Below are 26,912 nucleotides of genomic sequence, written 5' to 3' on the forward strand. Positions count from 1 at the left end.
TACTGGGGTCCGTTATCCGAGATAACAATGTCAGGAATCCCCTGTCGGGCAAAGTGGGCCTTGAGTTTTTTGATCACTGTGTTGCTCTTAGTGTCAGGTAGATAATCGACCTCTCAAAAGTTTGAATAATAATCTACTGTTATCAGATAGTCTTTATTGTGAAAGGAGAAAAGGTCCGTTCCTACCTTGGCCCAGGGTCTGCTGGCCATGTCATGTGGATGTAGTGTCTCTCTTTGTTGCTTTGGGTCCACTGACCTACATATGTCACATTTGGCGATGAAGGTCTTGATCTCCTCGTTCATTCCAAGCCAGTATACACACTCTCGCTCGCCTCAGACATCCTTCTACTCCCAGGTGAGAGGAGTGGATGCTGTGAGTGATGTCCACCCTGAGTGCGTCAGGTATCACGGCGCTGTCTCCTCGGAACACTATGCCGTCCTGGAAACTCAGTTCATCTTGGAAAGTGTGGTAGTGCCTGATGTCACTTGGTAAGTCCTTTTTTCTCTTGGGCCACCCTGCCAGTATTCTGTTTGCCACACTCTGTAACTTTGTGTCATCTTGTGTTGCAGCCCTGATGGCACTCAGCCTCTCTGCTGAAATGGGTAGGTAGCTGACCATGTTCACAGTCTCTATATCTGTCTCACTCTCTCCCTTAGTGCTCTCTGGTAAGTATGCTCTACTCAGCGTGTCTGCAAGTAGCATGTCCCTGCCTGGAACATAGGTCACACTGATATCATACTGCTGCAGCCTGAGTAGCATTCTCTGCAGTCTCTTAGGTGCACTAAGTAATGGCTTTCTGTGTATATTTTCTAGAGGCTTGTGGTCACTTTGTGCTGTGACCTCTCTACCATAAGTATACTGATGGAACTTTTCCATCCCAAACACTATGGCTAAGCATTCTTTCTCTATTTGGGCATAGCCCCTTTCAGTTGGTGTGAGTGCCCTACTACCAAATGCTACCGGTTTACCTTTCTGTGTCAGGGCGGCCCCCAGTCCCGTGTCAGATGCATCACACTGAAGTGTCAACTCCTTTTCCTTGTTGTAGTACTGTAGAACTGGTGCTTTAGCGATTTTGTCTTTCAGTCTTTGAAACGCCCCTTCTTGGATGTCCGTCCATTCCCACATGTTCTCCTTGCGCGTGAGTTGTCTCAGAATCTCAGAGTCATCTGAAAGGTGGTCATAGAACTTAGAAAGATAGTTGACCATCCCAACTAATCTCTGTACCCCTTTCACGTCCGTTGGCCTTGGCATCTCTCTGATTGCCCGTACTATCTCCGGGTCAACCCTCAGTCCCTCGGCAGTGAGCAGATGTCCTATGTAGGGTACCTCTTTTTGTCTGAGCTTGAATTTGTCCGCGTTCAGCTTGATGTTGCGCTCTCTGCACCTGGTTAGAAAGCGTCTGACTTTCTCGTCGTGGTCCTTTCCTGCCTCCTCTTGTGTTGCTCCTTCCCCCGTGATTAACACATCATCTGCTATGACGCAGACTCCTGGGAGGCCCTCCAGGGCCTGCATGAGCTTTCTTTGGAACACTTCAGGTGCTGGGCTTATTCCCATCGGCATCCTTAGCCAACGGAAGCGACCAAATGGGGTGGCGAATGTGGTAAGGAAGCTCGACTCTTCCTCTAGTTTGACGTGCCAGAAGCCTTGCTTCACGTCGCAGACTGTGAATACTTTTGCCTTTGACATCTCCGGCAGGATGTCATCTATAGTTGGGATTGGATAGTGACTTCTTTTTAGTGCCCGATTCAGGGGTTTTGTGTCTATACAGATCCTCAGCTTCCCATTAGGTTTTCTCACTGCGACCATGCTACTGATCCAGTCAGTGCTGCGTTCCACTGGTGTGATTATCCCTCTTCTCTCTAGATCTTTGAGTTCCTCTTGTAGAGGTGTCATCATAGCTACAGGCACTCTGCGCTTTGGCAGTTTCACTGGCGGTACTCTGTCATCTATCTCTATTCTATATTCACCCTCCATGCAGCCATCTCCGGTGAACACATCCTCAAACTCTTCATTTATTTTGTCCATGGTCACGTGTTTGCCACTTTCTCCCTTTGTCACTGGGCTCGGCTCTTTCTTCACTATGTTGTCTATAGCCAGAATATTCTCGTACTGTACTTTTATCAACTTCATTGCCTCGCTGGCTTTTCTGCCCAGTAAAGGGATTCTGCTACTCTGGTCAACCACTTGAAACTCTAGTCAGTACAGCTTGTTGTTTCTTGGGTTTCTGACCTTAACCTTACATGTACCCAGAGGAGTCAACTTGGTCTTGTTATACATCACTAGCACTTTCTCAGTGTGCTCTAACTGTGTGTCTGGGTTTAGTAGATTGATGGGGATGATATTACAGGTGGCCCCACAGTCTATCTGGAAGTCAACTAAATTTTCCCCTATCTTCATTCCTGCAAAGAGCTGCTGGCCCTGACTGTGGCTGTTTTTAACCTGGTTTACAGTTTCATCCTCTCTATTTGCTTCAGTTATACAGATGACATCCTCATAAGAGTCACTGTCACTAGTCTGCTCTGTAACTGCATGCACTTTCTTAGATTTCCTACTGCTCTCTTGTCTCGATCTGCACTGAGCTGCACTGTCCACACTTCTTACACTTTTTTCCAAAAGCTGGGCATTTTTTCTTATTCCTCTCGTGTGTTCTACCACAAAACTTGCACAGTATCTCATTGTCTTTTTGTCTCTCTTCTGCCTGTTTCAGTGCATGTACCTCCTCCACTGTCTGTCCTTGCAGTGTTCTGCTATTCTCCCTTGACAGCTCTGTAGCTCTACAAATGTGCAGGCATGTCTCAAGAGTCAGCTTCTCTTCCCTGAGTAATCTCTCCCTCAGTGCTGAGCTATTTGTACCACACACAAGTCGATCTCTAATCAATGAATCTCTAATGTCCCCAAAATTGCAACTACTAGCAAGTATCTTCAAGTCTGTTACATAGCTGTCCACGTTTTCATCCAATCCTTGGTTCCTCATGAAGAATCGGTACCTTTCCACAGTCTCGTTTACCTTTGGGTTGCAGTACTCGTCAAACTGTATGATCATTGAACTCACTGTGGTCCTCGCTGAAGGGCTAGCACTCGACAAAGTCGCCCAAAGTTCTCTGCCTTTTTCTCCAATGAGATAGTTGAATAGCTTGACTTTTGTGGTCTCTTCGGCGTCTGGCATGGTAAGGTCTATGTACAGTGTGAACTCCTCCTTCCAACTTTTCCATGACTTCGCCAAGTTGTTGGAGTCCAAAACCAAAGTTCCAGGGGGTTTAGCCCTTCCATCGTTGTCAGCTAGCTGTTGTTTTTTTTTTCTTTTTCTTTGCCGGCTTCTGTAAGGCTAACGTTAGCCTGCTGCTAGCTAGCTAAACTTTCACTTTTCTAGTTAATTCTGACAATTTTCGACGTCCATCCCACCGCTGCCACCATGTTTCATTATGTTCTGGCTCTTTCTGGACTATACATAATGGACGATTAAAGCAGTCTTGCTTACTAGATCTTTATTGTCTTTGTGCAGTCATCATCCGAACTGTGCCACGAGCCCGATGTCACCTCTAAAACAGTCCCCCGTACAACAGTACTTAAATAAACAATCCTATTGTTACAGTGTCCAGCCTTGGCCGGAGGCCCCAGGCTTCGGCCTATGAAGCCTAGTGGTAAATCCGGGTCCTGCTGGTGGCCCCCCCTAGACCACGAGGCCCTAAACTGAAGCGTGTCCAGTTTATACGCAAATCCGGCCCTGCAGCTAAATATCAATTTAACATTATATTCCATTCACAAATGTACAAATCACAGACAGCAAAAGTAACACTGTCACATTCAACAATGCTTTTAAAAGCTGCTTTGTTTGTACAGGTTTGTAAAGCAGCTGCTGCGTGTAGGCCTGGTGGAATAACTGAAACACATAGTAACATAAAAACATGGAAAAACAGGTGCAGGAATAGACCATTCGGCCCTTCGAGCCAGCACCGCCATTCAATATGATCGGCTGATCATCTAAGGTAGACAAAAATGCTGGAGAAACTCAGCGGGTGAGGCAGCATCTATGGGGCGAAGGAATAGGCGACGTTTCAGGTCGAGACCCTTCTTCAGACTGATCATCTAAAATCAGTACCCCGATCCTGCTTTTTCCCCATATCCCTCGATTCTGTTAGCCCTAAGAGCTAAATCTAACTTTCTCTTGACAGCAGAGTACAGTACAAGCATATACAGGAGGAGCCATTCGGCCCATTGTCTCTGCTAGCTCTTTGGAAGAGCAGTTGATCTGTGGTCCCATGTCTTGGTTCTTGGTTTCTTGGTCCTCCAAAATATTCCAAATGGAATTTAAACTGGAGGTGGTTCATGCTTCATGGGAATACCCGCATTCTCCAGAATCTGGTACCAACCTGTGCCAAGTTACTGACAGAATCGCCTATCCTGACTACGGGTGCTGGCTGCACGGAGTTTGCACGTTCTCCCCGTGACCTGCGTGGGTTTTCTCTGAGATCTTCCATTTCCTCCCACACTCCAAAGACGTGCAGGTTTGTATGTTAATTGGCTTGATATAAATGTAAATTGTCCCCTGAGTGTGTGTAGGATAGTGTTAACGTTGTGCTGTTTCAGCGCTGTATCTCAAAACTAAACTAAACTTCCTTGTAGACCTATGTCTGTTTAGCTAAAAAAAAACAAATGTCTGCCATATCACAATTTTATATTCCACTATTCAGGAGCTATTTATATTGACTGTTTGTGTTTTATGAAGTATTTTGCAGTGCGTTGTGTTGTTTCACCGGTAGAAGCATGTGTGTATTGGTTATGTGTAGGAAGGAACTGCAGATGCTGGTTTACACAGAAGTTAGACACAGAAAGCTGGAGTAACTCAGTGGGACAGGCAGCTTCTCTGGAGAGAAGGAATGGGTGAGGATTCATGTCGAGACCCTTCTTCAGACTTCTCCAGTCTATATGATACTGTGTCTTTGTGACTATGTCTCTGTGACTCTGTGTCTCTGTAACTCTGTAACTCGGTGACTCTGTGTCTCTGTAACTCTGTGACTCTGTGTCTCTGTGACTCTGTGTCTCTGTACTCTGTGTCTCTGTAACTCTGTGTCTCTGTGACTCTGTGTCTCTGTAACTCTGTGTCTCTGTTCTGTATGACTCTGACTGTATGACACCAAGTGCCCGGCTGCCATGTTGGGACTTGAACTTGTGTATGGATCACAGGGCTCGAGTCTTGGCCAGGGTCCAGTAATCCGTCCACGTCGCTGCGATCAGCCCGAGTCAGCACTTTGCAGCCTGATGCAATGTGGCAACAGGTGTCCACAGTCGGCAGTGTTGCAGCTCCCTGCCAGAACACACAGGCAGCACCAAAGCATTCCTCTCCACCAGATGTTCAGCCACTCCGAGACCCTCAGGAGATCCACACACCTCTGCCAATTCACAAAGTGTAGAACATTACAACTCATTCTTAAATCCTTCCATGAGGACATGTTGGCAGGGTTGTCAGTGTGTGGCTGGGGCACGCAGGCCTGTGTGTTACACGCACCATTACTAGAGTCAGATCGTGGGTTATTTTGGTGCACGGGATTGCTGATGTCTCACTTTCCCGCTGAGGGGCTGGAGGTCTTGTGTGGAGAGCGGGCGGGTTTAAGTTGGCCACGGACTGCATGCTCGGCATTATATGAGCCTGGCATAAGGCATGGGATATCCTGCCTGTCTTGTCTGTGGGCTGTGGGAGGGGGTCTCCTGCAGGAAGCCCACACCTTCTTATAACCAAAAATAAATGTAATCAATTATGTACAAAAATGATATGTGCATTACACAACAATACACTCAAACCCACCACCATAATACAAGTAAAACAAATATTCTTCAATCACTATTTCCCCATCCTCATTGAAGATACATTCCACCCCCCCCCCGCTGTGCCCAGCGGTCCCTGAAATCCCTCAGGGTGCCTGTGGACAGTGCGTAGTCCCTCTCTAACCCACCCGGGCGCGGACGTAACCCCTGAAAAGGGGCAGGCAGCCGGCTCGGGCAGAGCCCTCTTCAGCCTGGCACCGTGACTCGTGGATGGCCAGCTTGGCCAGGCCCAGGAACAACCCCGACCAGGACATCGTCAGCCCTGCCCTCTCCCCTACGCACAGGGTGTCCGGAGATGAGGATGGTGGGTGAGAAGTGCAGCCAGAAGGCAAGGAGCAGCCCCTTTAGATATGGAACAGGGGCGTGGGGGAAGGGGGGGGTGGGTGGGTGGGAGGGTAGGGGTGGGTGGATGTAGGGGGAGGGGAGGAAGCGGGGGGAAGGGGGGGAGGGGTGGGTGGGGGGAGGGGTGGGTGGGTGGGAGGGTAGGGTGGGTAGGGGGAGGGGAGGAAGCAGGGGAGGGGTGCATGGAACAATTTGAATTGTGTATTATTCACGTCCCTTCTATTTTATGTTTCATTGTGTTTATATGTTTGTAATTTGCTTGTTTTAATCTGTGAGTTGTCCTTGAGAGTCCTGAAAGGCGCCCATAAATGAAATGTTTTATTATTATTATTAGCATTTGCCAGCAGTGGTGTTGGTGGTGGAAGCAGTGGTGATTAAGAGGCTTTTAGATAAACACATGGAATATGCAGGGATGTGGATCAAGTGCAGGCTGAGGAGATTAGTTAAACTTGGCCCTGTTTGACACAGACACTAAGGGCTGAAGGGCCTGTTTCTGTGCTGGACTGTTCTATCTGATCCAGGCAGCTGGCAGCTTCCATTACATGTTATCAGACACGTTCCTAATGCATGCCAGGCGTGGGTAGATCATTACCAGTTGAACAATACATGTTAAGGCTCAATTTTACCTCCAGGTTTTTAAAGTGCCTTTTTATTTGAATCACATTGCTTTCTGTTTTAATTTGTTCCTCTTGTTTTCCTATCCAGAAGTAACAGGTGTTACAAACTGTACATGAAACCAAATGGCCTGATTGCCCTGTAGGTCAGGCAGCATCTGCAGAGGGTGATGTAGACTGCTTGTCTCAGCTCTACTAGACATTCCTGCCCCCAGCAGTCTTTCTCTGCAAGCATTTATTTCAAGAGGGCTTGTATACAAAAACAGGGATGTAATGTTGAGGCTCTATAAGGTGCTGGTCAGGCCGCATTGGGAATATTGTGAGCAATTTTGGGCCCCATATCTGAGGAAGGATGTGCTGGCTCTGGAGAGGGTCCAGAGGAGGTTTACAAGAACAATCCCAGGAATGAGTGGGTTAACCTATGATGAGCGTTTGTCGGCACTGGGCCTGTACTCGCTGGAGTTTAGAAGAATGAGGGGGGGACCTCATTGAAACATACAGAATAATGAAAGGCTTGGATACAGTGGATGTGGAGAGGATGTTTCCATTAGTGGGAGAGTCTGGGACCATAGGTCATGGCCTCAGAATTAAAGGACGTTCCTTTAAGAAGGAGATGAGGAGGAATTTCGTTCTTCAGAGGGTGGTGAATCTGTGGAATTCATTGCCACCGAAGGCGGTGGAGGCCAAGTCAGTGGATATTTTTAAGGCCGAGATAGATTCTTGATTAGAATGGGTGTCAGAGGTTATGGGGAGAAGTACAGGAGAATGGGGTTAGGAGAGCGAGATAGATTAAATGGCAGAGTGGACTTGATGGGCCGAATGGCTTAATTCTTCTCGTATGTTTTATGAACTTCTCAGTGCTCTAAGGATTTTCACAATTTCCTGCTTTTGTTGCAACCTGCATTGTCCCATTTCCCGTTCTCTGTAGATCAACGCAGTGTTGGCAGTGGGAATTGGCAACAGCTTGCAAACTCAATGTTTTCACCAGTTGATTGTCATTTAAGTTACAAAGTGAGCGTATAACGCAGGGAAAATACTCCAGATCCAACACAGCTCGGGAAACCTAACAGCTCTCCAGAACAAAGGCAGCCGGCTCAGATGAGTTTAGTTTAGTTTGGTTTAGTTTGTATAGTCATCTGTACCCAGGTAAAGTGGAAATCTTTTTTGTTTTAGGCTCGAAGGGCCGAATGGCCTACTCGTGCACCTATTTTCTATGTTGTACAGCCATGATCACATTGAATGGCGGTGCTGGCTTGAAGGGCCGAATGGCCTACTCCTGCACCTATGGTCTATTGTCTATTGTTGCGTGCTATCCAGTCAGCAGAAAGACAATACATGATTACACTCAAGCCGCCCACAGTATACAGATGCAGGATAAAGGGAATAACGTTTAGTGCAAGGGAAAGTCTCATTAAAGATAGTCCGAGGGTCTCCAATGAGGTAGGTGGGAGGTCAGGACCGCTCTCTAGTTGGTGAGAGGACGGTTCAGTTGCCTGAGAAGAGCTGTGAAACTCAGTGCTTGAATGGAACCATGGCCTGCTATCAGGTTTGGTTTCTCTGCCCCATTAGTACGGTTTGGCAGCAGTGCGGACCAACTATTGTTAGTCCCGGAACACTGGCCAAATCCCACAAGCTCCACCCTCAACCAGGACTAGGCTTCACGCCCATGGGAACTCCATCAGTACATACGCACTCAGACATACCAATAAATCAGTGGTGCAGCGGGTAGAGCTGCTGCCTCACAGTGCCAGGGACCCGGGTTTGATCCCGACTACGGGTGCTGTCTGTACGGAGTTTGTATGTTCTCCCTGTGACCGCGTGGGTTTTCTCTGGGTGCTCCAGTTTCCTCCCACACTATAACGATGTGTAGGTTAATTGGCTTGATATAATTGTAAATTGTCCCTCGTGTGTGTAGGATAGTGTTAGGGTGCGGGGATCGCTGGTTAGCACGGACTGGGTGGGCCGAAGGGCCTGTTTCCGAGCTGTATATCTAAACTACAAAATCGATGTTGAATATGAAGCTTTGTCGCTGCTGACAAGTGTGACTCCAGCGTTTGGAATTCCGTTCTTAGTCGATGACCAGAGGCTGTTGATGTTCGCAGGTGTAAACATTCCCAATATTGAGCGCAGCCAGGAATGAGATCATTACAATTCCCATTGCGTTTTATATTCTGTGAGTGTTCACAGCTTGTTTATATGGTGGATATGTCTGTTAAATCTGTAAGATGCCTGACCTTTAATTATTGCCAGATGTAAGGCACTAATTAGACAGAGAGCCAAACGTCTCAGAAACAGGCCCTTCAGCCCAGCTCGTCCGTGCCGACCAGCGATCCCCGCACACTAACACTATTCTACACGCACGAGAGACGATTTACAATTATACCAAGCCAATAAACCTACACATCTTTAGAGTTTAATAGGAACCTGAGGGGCATTTTTTTCACACAGGTGGTGGTGGGTGTATGGAACGAGCTGCCAGAGGAGGTAGTTGAGGCTGGTATTATAACAACATTTACAAGACATTTAGACAGAAACGTGGATAGGAACGGCTCAGTCTGTATAAAGGTCCTGACTTGAAACGTCACCTATCCATGTTCTCCACAGATGCTGCCTGACCCGCTGAGTTACTCCAACACTCTGTGTTCCAGAGCCTAAACTTTATGCCTATTGGAAGGTGCCAAATATCGTCTACGCAGAGAAAAGATTAAATGAGATTAAATCTCGGTAAATGTAAACTTCAGAAGCTTTGATGCCAAACTCAAGATAATTTTATTGGATCCTACAAGAGAGACTCAGATTACACAAATAGGCATGCAATTGATTTCAACAAGGTGACAATTCTTCAGGTTTGGACAGACACATCTACAATGCAACCTGATGATTCCATTTCAAGGTATAATTATGACAAATCAGAAAGCTTTAGAGGAGATTTTCATTGGCGTACTTCTCTAAGTTTTCGAGAACCTTCTCCTTCATTCTCAGGACCTCTCGTTCGTTCTCCAGGAGGTGGTAGTACGACTTGATCACGCTCTCCTCCTTGGTGATCAGCTGGTGGCCCTGCCTCATCACCTCATTGATAATTCTGGATACAGTGGACACTAGGACAAAGAATGACAGGTGAGCGTTTCCGGTTTATAGTCAGGTACTTTGCTTCCCGAACGTGTCCAATCGGTAGTAAAGAAAGCAAGCGCAATCTGCCATGTATTTTGAGAGGGCTTGTGTACATAAAAAGGGATGTAATGCTGAGGCTCTTAAGAAGGGTCTCGACCCGAAACGTCACGAAATGCTGAGTTTCTCCAGCATTTTTTGTCTACTTTCAATTTTTCCAGCATCTGCAGTTCCTTCTTAAACACGAGGCTCTATAAGGCGTAGATCAGGCCCCATTTGGAATATTGTGAGCAATCTTTGGCACCATATCTGAGGAAGGATGTGCTGGCTCTGGAGAGGGTCCAGAGGAGATTCCCGAGAATGATCTCAGGAATGACTCTACGATGAACGTTTGTTGGCACTGGGCCTGTACTCGCTGGAGTTTCGAAGAATGAAGGGGGACCTAATTGAAACTTACCGAATAATGAAAGTGGATAGAGTGGATGTGGAGAGGATGTTTCCACTAGTGGGAAAATCTTAGGACCAGAGGGCACAGCCTCAGAATAAAAGGACGAATGTTTAGAAAGATGAGGAGGAATCTCTTTAGCCAGAGGGAGATGAATCTGTGGAATTCATTGCCACGGACGGCTGTGGAGGCCAAGTCAGTGGATATTTTTAAGGCAGAGATAGATAGATTCTTGATTAGTACGGGTGTTAGCAATCTACGATCGCCCTGTACACCTGCGTGAAAACGTTTAGGAAGGAACTGCAGATGCTGGTTTACACCGAACATAGACACAAAATGCTGGAATAACTCAGCGGGACAGGCAGCATCTCTGGAGAGAAGGAATGGGTGACGTTTTGGGTCGAGACCCTTCTTCAGACTGAAACATCACCCATTCCTTCTCTCCAGAGATGCCGCATGTCTGTGCTTTAAGCCGGTGAATGGTTCAATAAGGAAGGTGAGGCTGGCACTGCGAGAGCGTGACGGGCTGACTGACCTCGGCAGGTTGGGACCTGACCCGTCCACCCCCTGGGACCGCACAAACGCAAACCTCTGCCGATCATCTTGTATCTGCCAAAACAAAACCAAACATCGTGTCAAAAGCTGCAAGAAGTTTGAGACTTCACTGTGAACGTCTGCTCCCCCCCCCCCAAACCCTCCCCTCCCCCCGCCACCCCCCTCCTTCCCCCTCCCACCTCCCCCCTCCTCCCCCCTCCACCTGCCAGTGTTCCACACTGCCAGAGCACAGTGAGAGGCAGCTCTGGCTCCAGATCCAGTGACACAGAACATGGAACAGTACAGAACAGGGACGGCATGGTGGTGCAGCGGGTAGAGCTGCTGCCTCACAGCGCCAGAGACCCGGGTTCCATCCCGACTGCGGGTGCTGTCTGTACGGAGTTTGTACGTTCTCCCCGTGACCTGCGTGGGTTTTCTCCGGGTGCTCCGGTTTCCTCCCACACTCCGAAGACGTACAGGTTTGTAGGTTAATTGGCTTGGTATGAATGTAAAATTGTCCCTAGTGTGTGTAGGATAGTGTTAATGTGCGGGGATCGCTGGTCGGCACGGACTCAGTGGTACGAAGGGCCTGTTTCTGCGCTGTATTTCTAAACTAAACTAAACTAAACTAAAGATATCCAGGACACCAAACGTGAGTCACTCACTTCTTCATCAGTGTCAGGGGAGAAGGCAGGAGAATGGAGTTGAGAGGGAGAGATAGATCAGCCACGATTCTAGGCATAGAGGTCACAGCCTCAGAAAAATAGGACGTTCCTTTACCGAAGCCAATTAACCTTTATACCTGGTAGGCACAAAAATCTGGAGTAACTCAGCGGGACAGGCAGCATCTCTGGAGAGAAGGAATGGGTGACGTTTTAGGTTGAGACCCTTCTAAGGGTCACCCATTCCTTCTCTCCAGAGTAGCTGCCTGTCCCGTTGAGTTACTCCTGCATTATGTGTCTATCTTCGATTTCAACCAGCATCTGCAGTTCTTTCCTGTACAAACCTGCACGTCTTTGGAATGTGGGAGGAAAGCGGAGCACTCAGAGTCAGGGAGAACGTACAAACTTCCTACAGACAGCACCCATGGTCAGGATCGAACCCGGGTCTCTGACGCTGCGAGACAGCAGCTCTACCCGCTGCACCACCGTTCCGCCCTGTAAATAGCAGAAATGTCATCTTGCTCTCCTGCACACTCACCCTTCATCACAATGATAAACTGCTATACTTCCAAAAGTAGTAGATGGTGCCTCAAAGAATCCATTCTCAATCTCGCCTAGACCATCACACTCGATTCCTGCATAGTGAAAAACACAATTAGAAATTGCAACAAAAAATCTCAATGCAGTACATCTCAAAATCAATTAAAAAATGGTGCCTAATACTGACATAACCAGCATTAGGGTCATTGAGCCATACAGAATGGAAACAGGCCCTTCAGCCCAACTTGCCCATGCCGACCAACATGTCCCAATCTACACTAGTCATAGAGTGATACAGTGTGGAAAAGAGGCCTTCAGCCCAACTTGCCCACCCCAGCCAACATGCCCCACCACCCATGTTTGACCCATACCCCTCCAAGCCTGCCCTATCCATGTACCTGTCCAAGTGTCTCTTAAATATTATGATAGTCCCTTCCTCACTCACCTTGTTCCACACACCCACCGCCCTTTGTGTAAAGAAAGTGACCTCCTCAGGTTCCTATTTAATCTTTCCCTCCTCACCTTAAACCAATGTCCTCAGGTCAATGTCTCTGTAGGACTTGACCCTCCTGTTTACATTAGGGAATATTAGCAACAGGGAGGGCTTGGGCAGGCTTGCATTGTCTTCTCTCTCTCTCCCATTCATTCTCTCAAGCTTTTATAGGAGAGAGGAGAAGAGAGAATGACGAGGGTGTGAACTGTCCTGTGGATATTTATTTGGAGGGTGTGTTTGGTGTCTGGGCCAAACATTCAAAGCTTACAGTGTGAGATCAGCATTTCCTCTCCATCTGTGGTTACAGGGAGAGGGACATGTACAGCGGGGTTTCAAGAGGAGAAAGAGAGAGCTAGGATAGCCAACACCTTATAAACGAGTGAATTACAACTTAGTTTAGTTCAGTTTATTGTCACGTGTAGCGAGGTGCAGTGAAAAGCGTTTGTTGCGCGCTAACCAGTCAGCGGAAATGCAACACATGATTACAATCGAGCTGTCCACAGTGTACAGATACACGATAAGGGAATAACGTTTAGTGCAAGGTAAAGCCAGCAAAGTCCAATCAAGGATAGTCCGAGGGTCACCAATGAGGTAGATAGTAGTACAGGACCGCTCTCTGGTTGTGGTAGGATGGTTCAGTTGCCTGATAACAGCCGGGAAGAAACTGTCCCTGAATGTGGAGGTGTGCGTTCGTTTTTACACTTCTATAGGATGGTTCAGTTGTTGTTCACCCATACAAAGGTCTACTCCACTGGAGGCGAATCTCAGATGTCTTTGGTTTCACCCTTCACCTTCCTTGGCATCATGTAATCACAGGCATGTGTGGGCTGCCCTTGGCCTGTTCTATGGAACAGCCGGTGTATTAATCCCCCCCGTCTCCCGTCTAAATATAACCACCAGCTCCCTTTGGCAACACTATCCTCGGCTCCCATTATCATGTTTGCTTCTCCCATGTTGACATTGACTTGACATTGACATGCCGCGGGGAGGGACAAAGACTAGAACTCTGGAAGCAAGGCAGGCCCTTCGGCCCTGTCCCCCTCTGCTGTTCCATAAGATCAGGACAACCGTTACGTCTGTGTCACTTTCCTGCACGGAGACCATGTCCTTGGTTTTCCTTAATATCCAAACTTCCGTGGCTCTGTCCAGGAGTGTGGGGTGACTGTGAATCCACAGCCAGGTTGGGGAGTCAGGTTGAACCATTCTCCTGATCGCTGCCCTGACCAACCCACGCCCTGCCCGGCCTCCACACGGCTCCGTGTTGAACTGCCATTACCCAATGTTGCAACAACTTGGCGCGAGAGAGAGCGAGACGGGTGTGTGTGAGTGTGCGTGTGCGTGTGCGTGTGCGTGTGCGTGTCTGTTCCCCAGGGAAAGGACATTAAAACTTGGACGTGTTGCTGGGTTTGGGGCAGGTGTACAGGGGTACAGGTGGGCTGGCCATTGACTGGATCACTTACGTGCACAAGTGGCTTCAAGTGAGGACCAGGTTTCATTTTCTTCGCAGCTGACGAAGCCGGAGCTGCCCTCCTGCAGGACGTGCCCTGCGAGGCAGGTGTAGAACACCTTGGTGCCCACGGGGAACGTCGCTGAGGGCAGGAACTCGCCGACGGGGGAACCGTTCTCCAGGTGCGGGGGGCTGTCACAGTCAGCTTGGAAACAAACACACAATCCCGCTCAGTGGATGTGGAAATCTGATAACAGTTATCACTTACACAGACACAGAGTGCTGGAGTAACTCAGCGGGTCAGGCAGCATCTGTGGGGATGAGGAGTGGGTGGCGTTTTGGGTGGAGACCCTTGTTCAGAAGGAGATGGGGATTGAAAGGTAGAACCAGAGGGGGTGGGGGGGGGGGCATAGGGGACCCAGGGGAGATAAGGGTAGGTGATGAGCTGAAGGGGAGGTAGAGGAGAGGAGAGGAACAGTGTGTCTGGGGGGGGGGGAGGGAGGTGATAGAAAGCTCCATGGAGCCCATGAGTAGCTCTGGAGAGGGTTGGGTGGGGGGCTGTGTGTGTGTGTGGGAAGGAACTGCAGATGCTGGTTTACACAAAGGCTGGTGGTCGCCAGGGGTGTGGGCAGAGGCAGATACCACCGTTGTGTTTAAGAGGCTTTTAGACAGGCGCGTGTATATGCAGGGAATGGAGGGATAGGGCAGATATGAGCAGGTCTTGGCATCATGTTTAGCACGGACATTGTGGGCCGAAGGGCCTGTTCCTGTGCTGTTCTATGTTTGTTTACAGAGCACCGGGTTCCAACTGCCTGGGCTGAGGCGCTCCTTCCCTCCCTGCGGCGCTCCCTCTGTCTCCCGGCTGCTGTTCCCATGTTGGGCTCCAGTCGCCACCGGTTCGCGTCGAGTCCCGGCAGCGGAGAAGGGAGGGGGGGGGGTGGGGAGCGGGTGTAATGTCTAATGTCCGGGCGTCACTTCTTGCCCCGCCGGCGCTGCCCGACAGTCGGGATGCGACGGGCTGTGCGGGGAATGGCCGCAGAGGGCGAGGGGTAGGAGCTGGGGAGGGGGTCCCGGGACGGGAGGGGGTCCTAACATGGGAACAGTTGCCTCTCCCCACTCCCCCGTCCCCTACTGCTCACAAACCCACCGCCCCCCGCCCACAACCCCCATCCTTTCACCCACTCCCCTTCTTTACCCCCCTCCACCCTCTTCTCTCCCCCGGGTCAGGTCCGCCTCACCGGCCGCCGCCGCCACCAACAACACGAGGATCAGGAGACGCCGCATCGCCACCGAGTCCCAGCGGTCGCGAGTGTGGCCTCTCTCCCCTCTCTCTCCCACCCCCCCCCCCCCCCCCCCCCCCCCACACACACACACACAACCCCCCCAGCCCGGCCCACCCACCCCCATATACAGCGCTTGCTGGGGCGGCGCTAGAGTAACGCAGCGAGAGGCGGCGCCGCGGTCTCCCCGCTCCTCGGGGCTGGTGAATCTGTGGGATTCTTTGCCACAGACGGCTGTGGAGGCCACAAGTCAGTGGATATATTTCAGGCAGAGATAGATAGATTCTTGATTAGTACGGGTGTCAGAGGTTACGGGGAGAAGGCAGGAGAATGGGGTTAGGAGGGAGAGATAGATCAGCCATGATTGAATGTTGCAGTAGACTTGATGGGCCGAATGGAAACATAGAAACTAAAAAAAATAAGTGCAGTTGTCTGCCATTCAGCCCTTCGAGCCAGCACCGTCATTCAATATGATCATGATTGATCATCCACAATCAGTACCCCGTTCCTGCTTTCTCCCCATATCCCTTGATTCCGTTAGCCCTAAGAATTAAATCTAATTCTCTCTTGCAAACTAACTATCTTGAAATGGCCCAATTCTGCTCCTATCCCATGACCTTATGAACTAACGTTGATTTCAGAGACTAACACTGCGCGGAAACAGGCCCTTCGGCCCAACATGCCCCATCTACATGTTTCCTGTTAATTATTCTGTACATTATTCCTGTTAATCTCTGTAAGGTGTCCTTGAGATTTCTGAAAGGCGCCCAAAATAGGATTTATTATTATTATTATTACATGGGCCATAGTTTGCTCCGTATCCTTCTAATCCTGTCCTGTTCACGTGTAGGAAGGAACTGCAGATGCTGCTTTACGCCGAAGATAGACACAGAGTGCTGGAGTAACTCAGCAGGTCAGGCAGCATCTGTGGAGAACATGGATAGGTGATGTATCGGGTCGAGACCATTCCCGAAATGCCTCCTATTCCTTCTCCCCAGAGATGCTGCCCGCCCCGAAGTTTATAGAACCATGAGAGGCGTAGATAGGGTAGAGAGTCAGAACCTTTTACTCAGACAGGAAATGTCAAAGATAGAGGGCGGGGCTTTAAGGTGAGAGGGGCAAAGTGTAAAGGGGATGTGTGGGGCAGGGTCGTTTTACCCAGAGGGTGGTGGGTGCGTGGAACTCGCTGCCAGGGGTGGGGGTGGAGGCAGATATATAGTGGTGTTTGGGAGGGTGTCAGATAGGCGCATGGATAGGCAGGGAATGGAGGGATATGGGTCAGGATTAGTTTAATTGATGTGGAGGAAGGAACTGCATGTGATGGTTTAAACCGAAGATAAACACAAAATGCTGGAGTAACTCAGTGAGACAGGCAGCGTCTCTGGAGAGAAGGAATATGTGACGTTTCGGATCTGAATAAGGGTCTCGACCCAAAACGTCACCCACCCTTCTCTCCAGAGATGCTGCCTGTCCCACTGAGTTATTCCAGCACCTTGTGTCTGTATTCAGTAACGGGGGAATCCTGGATAGGACGGGCTGCCCACCCCCCATTTCGTGAAACATGGTGCAGCAAGACCACCACCACAGCCTCTGTCTGTCAGGCCGCTCCGTGATGGTGAGTCCACAGGCTTTGTGGCCGGAGCCTCAATGTCCATTCCAGTTGGAGGCCGCCAGCTCCTAGAATCTCGCAGCCCCGGGACTGGCTGTATTTCCCAGGTCGCGAAAACTAATTGAAAGAAAAACACTCCTGATGGCCGGATGAATTCGGGTTAGGGGCCGGATCCGGCCCGTGGGCCGTAGGTTGCCGACACCCTGTGTCCCCATTGTGTGCCCCACCCCCCTCATGTTTTAAAAGCAATTTCCGCCACTCGGCCCAAGGGACCTGTTCCTGTTGTATTGTTGCGCTCTCTCTCTCTCTCTTTTTTTTTTCCTCCTCCTCCTCCTCTCTCTCACCCGCCGCCCACTCGTGTCCCCGGTCCCACCCCTGTGGAGGAAGTACAGACATCCCTTGTCGGGGCCGGCGGCTGTAGAGTAGAGCGAGGCAACGGCAGCGGCTCCACTGGACAGTGGACAGCGGACATCATGGAGCGGGTGTTGAGATCGCTGCTGCCGCTGCTGCTGCTGTGCGGGGCCGTTGTCCGGAGCGACGGTGAGACCCCGGACCCCTCGCTCCCTCCCTCCGCGGCGCTCCCTCCCTCCCTCGGTGAAGCGCCTGTGATTTATTTCACGACGGGACTGGGATTAGAGGGAACCGGTGGGTGGTGGCGCGGCTCCGTCACTGTTGGTGGGGCAGAAGGCACGGGTGGGTGTGTAGGTGGGGCAGGGGGACCGGAGTGTAGAGGTTGGGGGGGTGCAGACGGTACGCCCGCACTGCCCCGGCCCTCTGCCGTCGCCACCCCCCCACACACCGACGACCCCGACAACACCTGTGTGTAGAGATCTCCTGGATGAAAGGGAACAAGGAAATGCAGGTGCCGGATTTACCATGGGAAGATATAAAGTGCTGGAGTAACTCAGCGGGTCGGGCAGCATCTGTGGAGAACATGGATAGGTGAGGCAAGAGTAAAGTTCTTTGGGGTTGTAAAAGGTGCAAAGATATTGAGTGATTAACGAGGCAACGTTCATTCTGCACGTTGTTTGTGCATTGGGCAGGCCAACACGTGAGAATGGATAAAAGAGTTAAAATGGGAAAGGAGTAGCAACTAATCACATGAGTGTGGGTGAAGTGAACGAGGTGTGTGTGCGCTTGTGTTTTCTGCAGCTGTAGATTGTGGTGAACCACCAAGACTGGAGAACGGGACCCACACTGGGAACGACTACAGCCTTCGCCAATGGGTCTATTACAGCTGCAATAAAGGGTAAGCAGTAATTCACCAGCACACCATGTTACAGTACAGACTCTTCACATGGGGATTGGCCCTTCATACAACATGGCAGCAGAGGCAGGGACTATCACAACATGTGAAGGACATTTGGACGGGTACATAGATAGGAAAGGGTTGGATGGATTTGGGCTAAATGGGGGCAAATGGGACCAGTGTAGATGGGACATGTTGGTCGGCATGGAAGGGTTGGGCTGTTTCCGTGCTGTGTGACTCAGTGAATATATTTTTATATAAATGGGACATTTCTGTGTCCACCTGTTTGTTCTTCCAGCCACGAGCTGTTTGGCAGTTCACGGATACTCTGCACGTACGAGGGATGGGCCAAGCTCAATACTTGGTGTCAAAGTGAGTGACCACTGGACATTCCTGTCACCTGGACCGGGGGAGGGGAGGTGGTGACAGATCAAAGGGGGCGAAGCTGAAGGGAAATGTAGAATGGTTCATTGTTAGCTGAGGGGAAGGTGGCAAGGAGGAATACTGCCCCTTTACCACGGGTGTGACAGGTTTGTGTCTCTGTCTTACAGTAACACGGTGTGACCCTCCACAACCAGTGGCCAATGGCGATGTGCGGCCGCGAGGAGTGGGGAGGTGCGGACAACAGGCCGATTATTCCTGTGATCGGGGCTACACCTTGACTGGAGAAAGAACCATTAACTGCACCGACACTGGGCACTGGAGCCACCCCGCCCCCAACTGTACAGGTGATAGAAGCATAGCGTGTAATAGCACAGAAACCGGCCCTTCGGCCCATCTGGTGCACTCCCCCCCCCCTGTCCCAGTCCCGGGCTACACCCGCTTTACCAACGATGCGGGCGGTCATGGAGCGGCTGTTGCTGCTGTTGTGCGGGACGACGGTGAGACCCCCCCCCCTCCTCCCCGTTCCCCGCTGTCCAAGGCCATTTAAGACTGAGGTGAGAAAAAACATTTTCACCCAGAGAGTTGTGAATTTGAGGAATTCCCTGCCACAGAGGGCAGTGGAGGCCAAATCACTGGATGGATTTAAGAGGGAGTTAGATAGAGCTCTAGGGGCTAGTGAGGTCAAGGGATATGGGGAGAAGGCAGGCACGGGTTATTGATTGGGGACGATCAGCATGATCACAATGAATGGCGGTGCTGGCTCGAAGGGCCGAATGGCCTCCTCCTGCACCTATTTTCTATTTTTCTATGTGACGAATAAAATTGACTTTGACATTGACATTGACTTTAGAAGCATGGTGTGTAATTGCACAGAAACAGGCCCTTCGGCCCATCTCCTCAGCCCCAACCATAATGCCTATCTACTAGACATTAGACCTTGGAGACACAGCACGGAACAGGCCCTTCAGCCCATCGATTCCCCCCCGGCCACAAACAGGGATGTAATGCTGAGGCGCTGGTCAGGTCACATTTGGAGCAATGTGAGCAAATGTGGGCCCCATATCTGAGGAAGGATGTGCTGGTTCTGGAGAGGGTCCAGAGGAGGTTTACAAGAATGATTCCAGGATTGAGTGGGTTAGCACATGATGAGCATTTGTCGGCACTGGGCCTGTAATCGCTGAAGTTTAGAAGGTTGAGGGGGGACCTCATTGAAACTAAAGGGCCTGTCCCACTTAGGTGATTTTTATAGGCGACTACAGGTGACTAGACTGTGGCCACATGGTCAACGGGGTGTCGCCTGTATGGTCGTGAATCGTCTCCTCAGTCGCCCAAAGAGTCGTAGCGTCTTTCTGGTCGCCGCTGGATTTTGAAATGTTCAAACATTTTCGGCGACAGTTGGCTTGACCCCAATGAGCGTAGCTTGACTTCTCCTGACGTAGGTGTTGTCGTAGGTTGTCGCCAGGTGACGTAGGTTGTTGCCGGTGCTGACTTTGGTGAAGTCCATTGGTGACTACCTACATCAACCGGCGACAGGTACCGGCGACTGAATTGTCTTCAGTTGTCGCCGACAGGGACGTAGCTTGTCGCGGGTGGACGTAGGTTGTCGTAGGTGTGGTCGTAGGTGGACGTCCTAATGGGTCGCCGGTTGTCGGTAGCTTGCCGTAGCTTGATGTCCACTAGGTGGTAGGTTGTTGTAGACAGGGTCTAGTCACCGAAAAAATGGCCTAAGTGGGACAGGCCCCTTTTAGAATAATGAGAACCATAGATAGAGTGGATGTGGAGAAGATGTTTCCACTGGTGGGAGAGTCTAGGACCAGAGGTCACAGCCTCAAAATTAAAGGACGTTCTTGTAGGAAGTGGTTGTGGAGGAATTTCTTTAGTCAGAGGGTGGTGAATCTGTGGAACTCATTGCCACAGACGGATGTGGAGGCCAAGGCAGTGGATATTTCTAAGGCGGAGATAGACAAATTGTTGATTACAACGGGTGTTGAGGGTTATGGGAAGAAGGCAGGAAAATGGGATTAGGAGGCAGAGATCAGCCATGATTGGATGGCAGAGTAGACTCGATGGGCCGAATGGCCTGATACTACTATAATTTGTGAATTTGTGAAAACAATGCTGATGTGTGCAAACTCTCCCTGTCGCTAACAGCCCCTAATCCAGGCACCGTTCTTATCAACCTGCTCTGCACCCTTTCCAAAGCCTCCACATCCTTCCGGGGGATATGGGGAGAAGGCAGGAGAATTGGGTTGAGAGAGCGAGATACATAGAAACATAGAAAATAGGTGCAGGAGTAGGCCATTCGGCCCTTCGAGCCTGCACCGTCATTTAATATGATCATGGCTGATCATCCAACTCAGTATCCTGTACCTGCCTTCTCTCCATACCCCCTGATCCCTTTAGCCACAAGGGCCACATCTAACTCCCTCTTAAATACAGCCAATGAACTGGCCTCAACTACCTTCTGCGGCAGAGAATTCCAGAGATTCACCACTCTCTGTGTGAAAAAGTTTTCCTCATCTCGGTCCTAAAAGATTTCCCCCTTATCCTTAATCTGTGACCCCTTGTTCTGGACTTCCCCAACATCGGGAACAATCTTCCTGCATCTAGCCTGTCCAACCCCTTAAGAATTTTGTAAGTTTCTATAAGATCCCCCCTCAATCTTCTAAATTCTAGCGAGTACAAACCGAGTCTATCCAGTCTTTCTTCATATGAAAGACTGCCGTGATTGAATGGCGGAGTAGACGATGGGCCGAATGGCCTAATTCTTCTATCATTTATGACCTTATGAACCCTCCGTCTTACAGTAATACGGTGTGACCCTCCACAACCAGTGGCCAATGGCACTGTGAGGCCGCGAGGAGAGGAGACGTGTGGACAACAGGCCGATTATTCCTGTGATCGAGGCTACACCTTGACTGGAGAAGCAACCATTTACTGCACCGACACTGGGCACTGGAGCCACCCTGCCCCCAACTGTACAGGTGATAGAAGCATAGTGTGTAATGGCACAGAAACCGGCCCTTCGGCCCATCTCGTCCGCCCCAACCATGATGCCTGTCTACTAGACATTAGACTTTAGGGATACAGCATGGAAACAGGCCCTTCGGCCCATCGATTCTGTGCCGACCATGATGTCCATCTACTCTAATCCCACCTGCCCGCCTAATGTCCGTAGCCCTTTCTCATCCAAGCACCTGTCAAAATGCCTTTTATATGGTCATTGAAGCTGCCCTTCCACCTCCCCAGGCAACGCGATCCCTATAACTGCCCCCTCCCACATGGAAATCCTGCACTCACATCTACTTGAAAGCACTGGTCACCATAAAGCAATGCCCTATTAAAATGGAACATGGCTCAAGTACAGGGTCTGCAACCCACAATGTCTGTGCCGACTGTGATGATAACTAATGCATCAGATCCATATCCCTCCATTCCCTGTACATCCATGAGCCTATCCTAGAGTCGGCACATGTGTATGGAGAGATGCCTGTAACCGTCACTGAGGAGGGACCTGTGTGAAATGAACCGAATTATGAAAGGCCTGGATAGAGTGGATGTGGAGAGGATGTTTCCACTGGTGGGAGAGTCTAGGATTAGAGGTCACAGCCTCAGAATTAAAGGGCGCTCTTTTAGATAGGGGATGAGGAGGAACTTCTTTTGTAAGAGGGTAGTTAATCTGTGGAACTCATTGGGGGGGGGGGGGGGAAGAAGGGGTGCTGTTCAACCAATTTGCGCTGCGCCTCACTCTGACAATGGATGAGGCCCAGGACAGAAAGGTCAGTGTGGGAATGGGTGGGGGAGTTAAAGTGTTTAGCAACTGGGAAATCAGGGCGGTTTAGAAAGACTGAGGAAATCTCTGAGCCTGCGCTTGGTCTCGTCAAAAAGCTGGAGTAACTCAGCGCCATCACTGGAGAAAAGGAATACATTCTGCACGTTATTTGTGCGTTGGGCAGGCCTACATGTGAGAATGGATAAAACAGTTAAAATGGGAAAGGAGTAGCAACTAATCACATGAGTGTGGGTGAAGTGAATGGGGTGTGTGTGTTTGTGTTTTCTGCAGCTGTAGATTGTGGTGAACCACCAAGACTGGAGAACGGGACCCACACTGGGAACGACAACAGCTTTGACAATTGGCTCTATTACCGCTGCAATAAAGGGTAAGCAGTAATTCACCAGCACACCATGTTACAATACAGACTCTTCACATGGGATTGGCCCTTCATACAACATGGCAGTAGAGGCAGGGACTATCACAACATGTGAAGGGCATTTGGACGGGTACATAGATAGGAGAGGGTTGGATGGATTTGGGCTAAATGGGGGCAAATGGGACTAGTGTAGATGGGACATGTTGGTCGGCATGGAAGGGTTGGGCTGTTTCCGTGCTGTGTGACTCAGTGAATATATTTGTATATAAACGGGACATTTCTGTGTCCACCTGTTTGTTCTTCCAGCTACGAGCTGTTTGGCAGTTCACGGATAAACTGCACGAACGAGGGATGGACCGAGCTCAACACTTGGTGTCAAAGTGAGTGACCACTGGACATTCCTGTCACTGGGACCGGGGGAGGGGAGGTGGTGACAGATCAAAGGGGGCGAAGCTGAAGGGAAATGTAGAATGGTTAATTGTTAGCTGAGGGGAAGGTGGCAAGGAGGAATACTGCCCCTTTACCACGGGTGTGACAGGTTTGTGTCTCTGTCTTACAGTAACACGGTGTGGCTATCCACAACCAGTGGCCAATGGTGCTGTGTGGCCGCGAGGAGAGGGGACGTACGGACAACAGGCCGATTATTCCTGTGATCGGGGCTACACCTTGACTGGAGAAAGAACCATTAACTGCACCGACACTGGGCACTGGAGCCACCCCGCCCCCAACTGTACAGGTGATAGAAGCATAGTGTGTAATGGCACAGAAACCGACCCTTCGGCCCATCTGGTGCACTCCCCCCCCCCCCTCTCCCAGTCCCGGGCTACACCCGCTTTACCAACGACGCGGGCGGTCATGGAGCGGCTGTTGCTGCTGTTGTGCGGGACGACGGTGAGACCCCCCCCTCCTCCCCGTTCCCCGCTGCCCAAGTCTGGTCAATGTTGTTTGTTCTCCTCATCACCTCCTCTCGCCGGCTGCGCCGTCATGTCCCCCCCGGGGGGCGGGGGGAAATGGGGGGTGGGGGGTGGTGAGGATCTCTGGCCCACACACACGGGGAGGGTGCGGTTACAGGGCGGGTGAGATGGGACTGTAAACTCCACATGACCCCCCCAACCCTCCTGCCCGCTGAAGATAAGCGTTAAAGTGGGGAGAGGGGAGGAGGTGGGGGAAGTAGTGGGGGTGGGGGACTTGTCCAAATGGCACCGCTCCCCACAGTCTGTCTTGGCACAAAGCAGCAATGTCATTCTCACAGCTACATCACAGCTTGGTTTGGGAACAGCTCTGCTCATGACTGTAAGATATTGCATCAGAATATGTAGGAAGGAACTGCAGGTGCTGGTTTAAACCGAAGATAGACACAAAATGCTGGAGTAACTCAGCGGGACAGGCAGCATCTCTGGAGAGAAGGAATGGGTGATGTTTCGGGTCGAGACCCTTCTTCAGACTGAGAGTCAGGGGAGAGGGAGTAAGGTGTGAAAACACAGATCAAAGGGGGCGTAGCTCGAGGAAATTGGAGAATGGTTCATTGTCAAAGGTGAAAACAATGCTGATGTGTGCAAACTCTCCGTCGCTAACAGCCCCTAATCCAGGCATAGTTCTTATCATCCGCGCATTCCACTAACTAAGCCCTCACCCCCTCATCTTCACCATGGATGTCCAATCACTCTATACCTCCATCCCCCACCACGATGGCCTCAAAGCCCTCCGGTTCTTCCTCGACCTGAGGAGCAACCTATACCCAGCCACTGACACCCTCCTCCGCCTAGCGGAGTTGGTCCTCACCCTCAACAACTTTATGTTTGACTCCTCCCATTTCCTCCAAACACAAGGCGTAGCTATGGGCACACGCATGGGCCCCAGCTACGCCTGCCTCTTTGTTGGGTACGTTGAACAATCCTTGTTCAATACGTACCAGGGCCCCATCCCCGACCTCTATCTCCGTTACATTGACGACTGCTTTGGGGCCACCTCCTGCACCCACACACAACTGACTGACTTCATCCACTTCACCACCAACTTCCATCCGGCACTCCAATACACCTGGACCATTTCCGACCCTTCCCTACCATTCCTTGACCTCACCATCTCCATCGCAGGGGACAGACTTCTGACCGACATACACTACAAACCAACTGACTCACATGGCTATCTGGACTACACGTCTTCCCACCCTGCCCCCTGTAAAGACTCCATCCCCTACTCCCAATTCCTTCGCCTACGCCGCATCTGCTCCCAGGATGAGACATTCCACAGCAGGGCATCGGAAATGTCCTCGTTCTTCAGGGAACGGGGATTCCCCTCTGCCACCATAGATGAGGCTCGCATCAGGGTCTCATCCATACCCCGTAACACTGCTCTCTCTCCCCATCCCCGCACACGCGACAAGGGCAGAGTCCCTCTGGTCCTCACCTTTCACCCCACCAGCCGGTAAATACAACACATAATCCTCCACCACTTCCGCCACCAACAACGTGACCCCACCACTCGCCACATCTTCCCATCCCCCCCTATGTCTGCCTTCTGTAAAGACCGCTCCCTCCGCAACTCCCTTGTCAATTCTTCCCTTCCCTCCCGTACCACCCCCTCCCCGGGCACTTTCCGTTGCAACCGCAAGAAATGCAACACCTGTCCCTTCACCTCCCCCCTCGACTCCATTCAAGGACCCAAGCAGTTGTTCCAGGTGCGACAAAGGTTCACCTGCATCTCCTCCAACCTCATCTACTGCATCCGCTGCTCTAGATGTCAGCTGATTTACATCGGGGAGATCATGCGGAGGTTGGGCGATCGTTTCGCCGAACACCTCCGCTCAGTCCGCAATAACCTACCTGAACTCCCGGTGGCTCAGCACTTCAACTCCCCCTCCCATTCCCAATCCGACCTCTCTGTCCTGGATCTCCTCCATTGCCAGAGTGATCAACATCGGAAATTGGAGGAACAGCACCTCATATTCCCTCATCAAGGAGGAGGAGCCATCTTGGTGAACGGCTGCTAGCAGCAGCCGTCCGTCTTAAATTCGTTTTTTTTCTAGTTTTTAGTGAGTCCTGTTTTTTTGTTTGTAGGGGATATGGTCTTTTAATGTGGGGGGGTAGGTGTTACTTTATTTATAGGTCCCTACCTGGTCGGTGTGGCAGCCTTTTTTCCGGGCTGCCCGTCGACCCGTCGTCGTGGCCTACCAGCGGGCTTGGAGCGCCGTTTCTTGGCGGGAACCACCCAGCACCTCGGCCTGCGTGGCGGCACAGCATTGGAGCGCTGGAGCGCTGGAGCGGAGCGGAGCGGGCGATGCCTTGCCTGGGTCGCCGCGCTCGAGCTCTGGCGAGCTGGACCGCCGTAAGCAACATCTCCGGGCTGCGGGTTTGCGGAGTGGAGAGGCGGCGTTCGTAGAGGCGGCAAGGCTGCAGTGAGTAGAGCGGTCGCCGACTTTAACATCTGGAGCCTAGGAGCGCCAAACCGGCGCGGCCTTGTCGGCTTCGGCAGCCGCGGGCTCCAACCAAGAAGCGGCCGTTCCAAGTGGCCCAGCCGCCGAAAGGACTCTCCCGACGCCGGGGCAAGACCACCCGGTGAGAACGGCCAGGGACATCGGGCCTCCGTAGAGGCAACTGCGGTGGCCCCAATAGGCCTGACTTTGGGGTGAACATGGGGTGGGGACTGGACATTGTGCCTTCCTCCACAGTGCTATCCACTGTGGGGGGATGATTTTTTTCGTCTAACTGTAGTCCTGTAGGTCTGTGTCCAAGATGGCTGCCGTGAAGGGAGAGTGGACGCTGGCACGAATTGGTTGCCGCTGCTCTCTCTTCACACTGTGTTTTTGATTTTCTGTTTTTGGATTGAATTCTGTTTTTAATTTGTGTCATTGTGATGTCTTTAATTACTTGTTTTACTCCGATTATATGTTTTAATTTCGATTACTATGTAAGGTGTCCTTGAGATTTTGTATGAAAGGCGCCCAATAAATATAAAATTTATTATTATTATTATTATATTCCGCCTGGGGAGTCTGCATCCTGGGGGCATGAACATTGAATTCTCCCAGTTTTGCTAGCCCTTGCTGTCTCCTCCCCTTCCTTAACCCTCGAGCTGTCTCCTCCCATCCCCCCGCCCTCGGGCTCCTCCTCCTCCCCTTTTCCTTCCTTCTCTCCCCCCACCTCCTATCAGTCTGAAGAAGGGTTTTGGCCCGAAACTTTTCCTATTTCCTTCGCTCCATAGATGCTGCTGTACCCGCTGAGTTTCTCCA

The 26,912-nt window shown here is 50.8% G+C and overlaps 2 protein-coding genes across 2 annotated transcripts in view; one reads left to right on the forward strand and one right to left on the reverse strand.

The window, feature by feature from the left end:
- The window catches only part of cr1 (complement C3b/C4b receptor 1 (Knops blood group)), a 791,565-nt gene that overhangs the window by 732,452 nt on the left and 32,201 nt on the right, over positions 1-26,912 (forward strand). The window contains exons 28-29 of the mRNA XM_033042238.1: positions 18,698-18,874; positions 23,241-23,417. Of these exons, the coding sequence (XP_032898129.1) occupies positions 18,698-18,874; positions 23,241-23,417 (354 nt within the window). The remainder of the gene's footprint in view (positions 1-18,697; positions 18,875-23,240; positions 23,418-26,912) is intronic.
- LOC116987081 (zona pellucida sperm-binding protein 3 receptor-like) lies at positions 9,531-15,379 on the reverse strand. The gene is made up of 5 exons (XM_033042989.1): positions 15,247-15,379; positions 14,022-14,213; positions 12,067-12,163; positions 10,868-10,941; positions 9,531-9,877 (listed from the first exon to the last, which is right to left on the reverse strand). The coding sequence occupies exons 1-5, from the start codon at positions 15,290-15,292 to the stop codon at positions 9,699-9,701; spliced, it is 588 nt and encodes a 195-aa protein (XP_032898880.1). The 5' UTR covers positions 15,293-15,379; the 3' UTR covers positions 9,531-9,698.

Source organism: Amblyraja radiata, chromosome 24 (genome assembly GCF_010909765.2).
Source record: "Amblyraja radiata isolate CabotCenter1 chromosome 24, sAmbRad1.1.pri, whole genome shotgun sequence".
Classification (NCBI taxonomy): Eukaryota; Metazoa; Chordata; class Chondrichthyes; order Rajiformes; family Rajidae; genus Amblyraja; species Amblyraja radiata.

Excerpts from the sequence above, each read along its gene's own strand:
- LOC116987081 (XM_033042989.1), bottom strand. The coding sequence starts at position 15,292 with ATGCGGCGTCTCCTGATCCTCGTGTTGTTGGTGGCGGCGGCGGCCG. Across the intron at positions 14,214-15,246 it reads GTTGGTGGCGGCGGCGGCCG|CTGACTGTGACAGCCCCCCG; the intron begins GTGAGGCGGACC and ends TTTGTTTCCAAG. Across the intron at positions 9,878-10,867 it reads TCAGGTCCCAACCTGCCGAG|TGTCCACTGTATCCAGAATT; the intron begins GTCAGTCAGCCC and ends TCTTTGTCCTAG.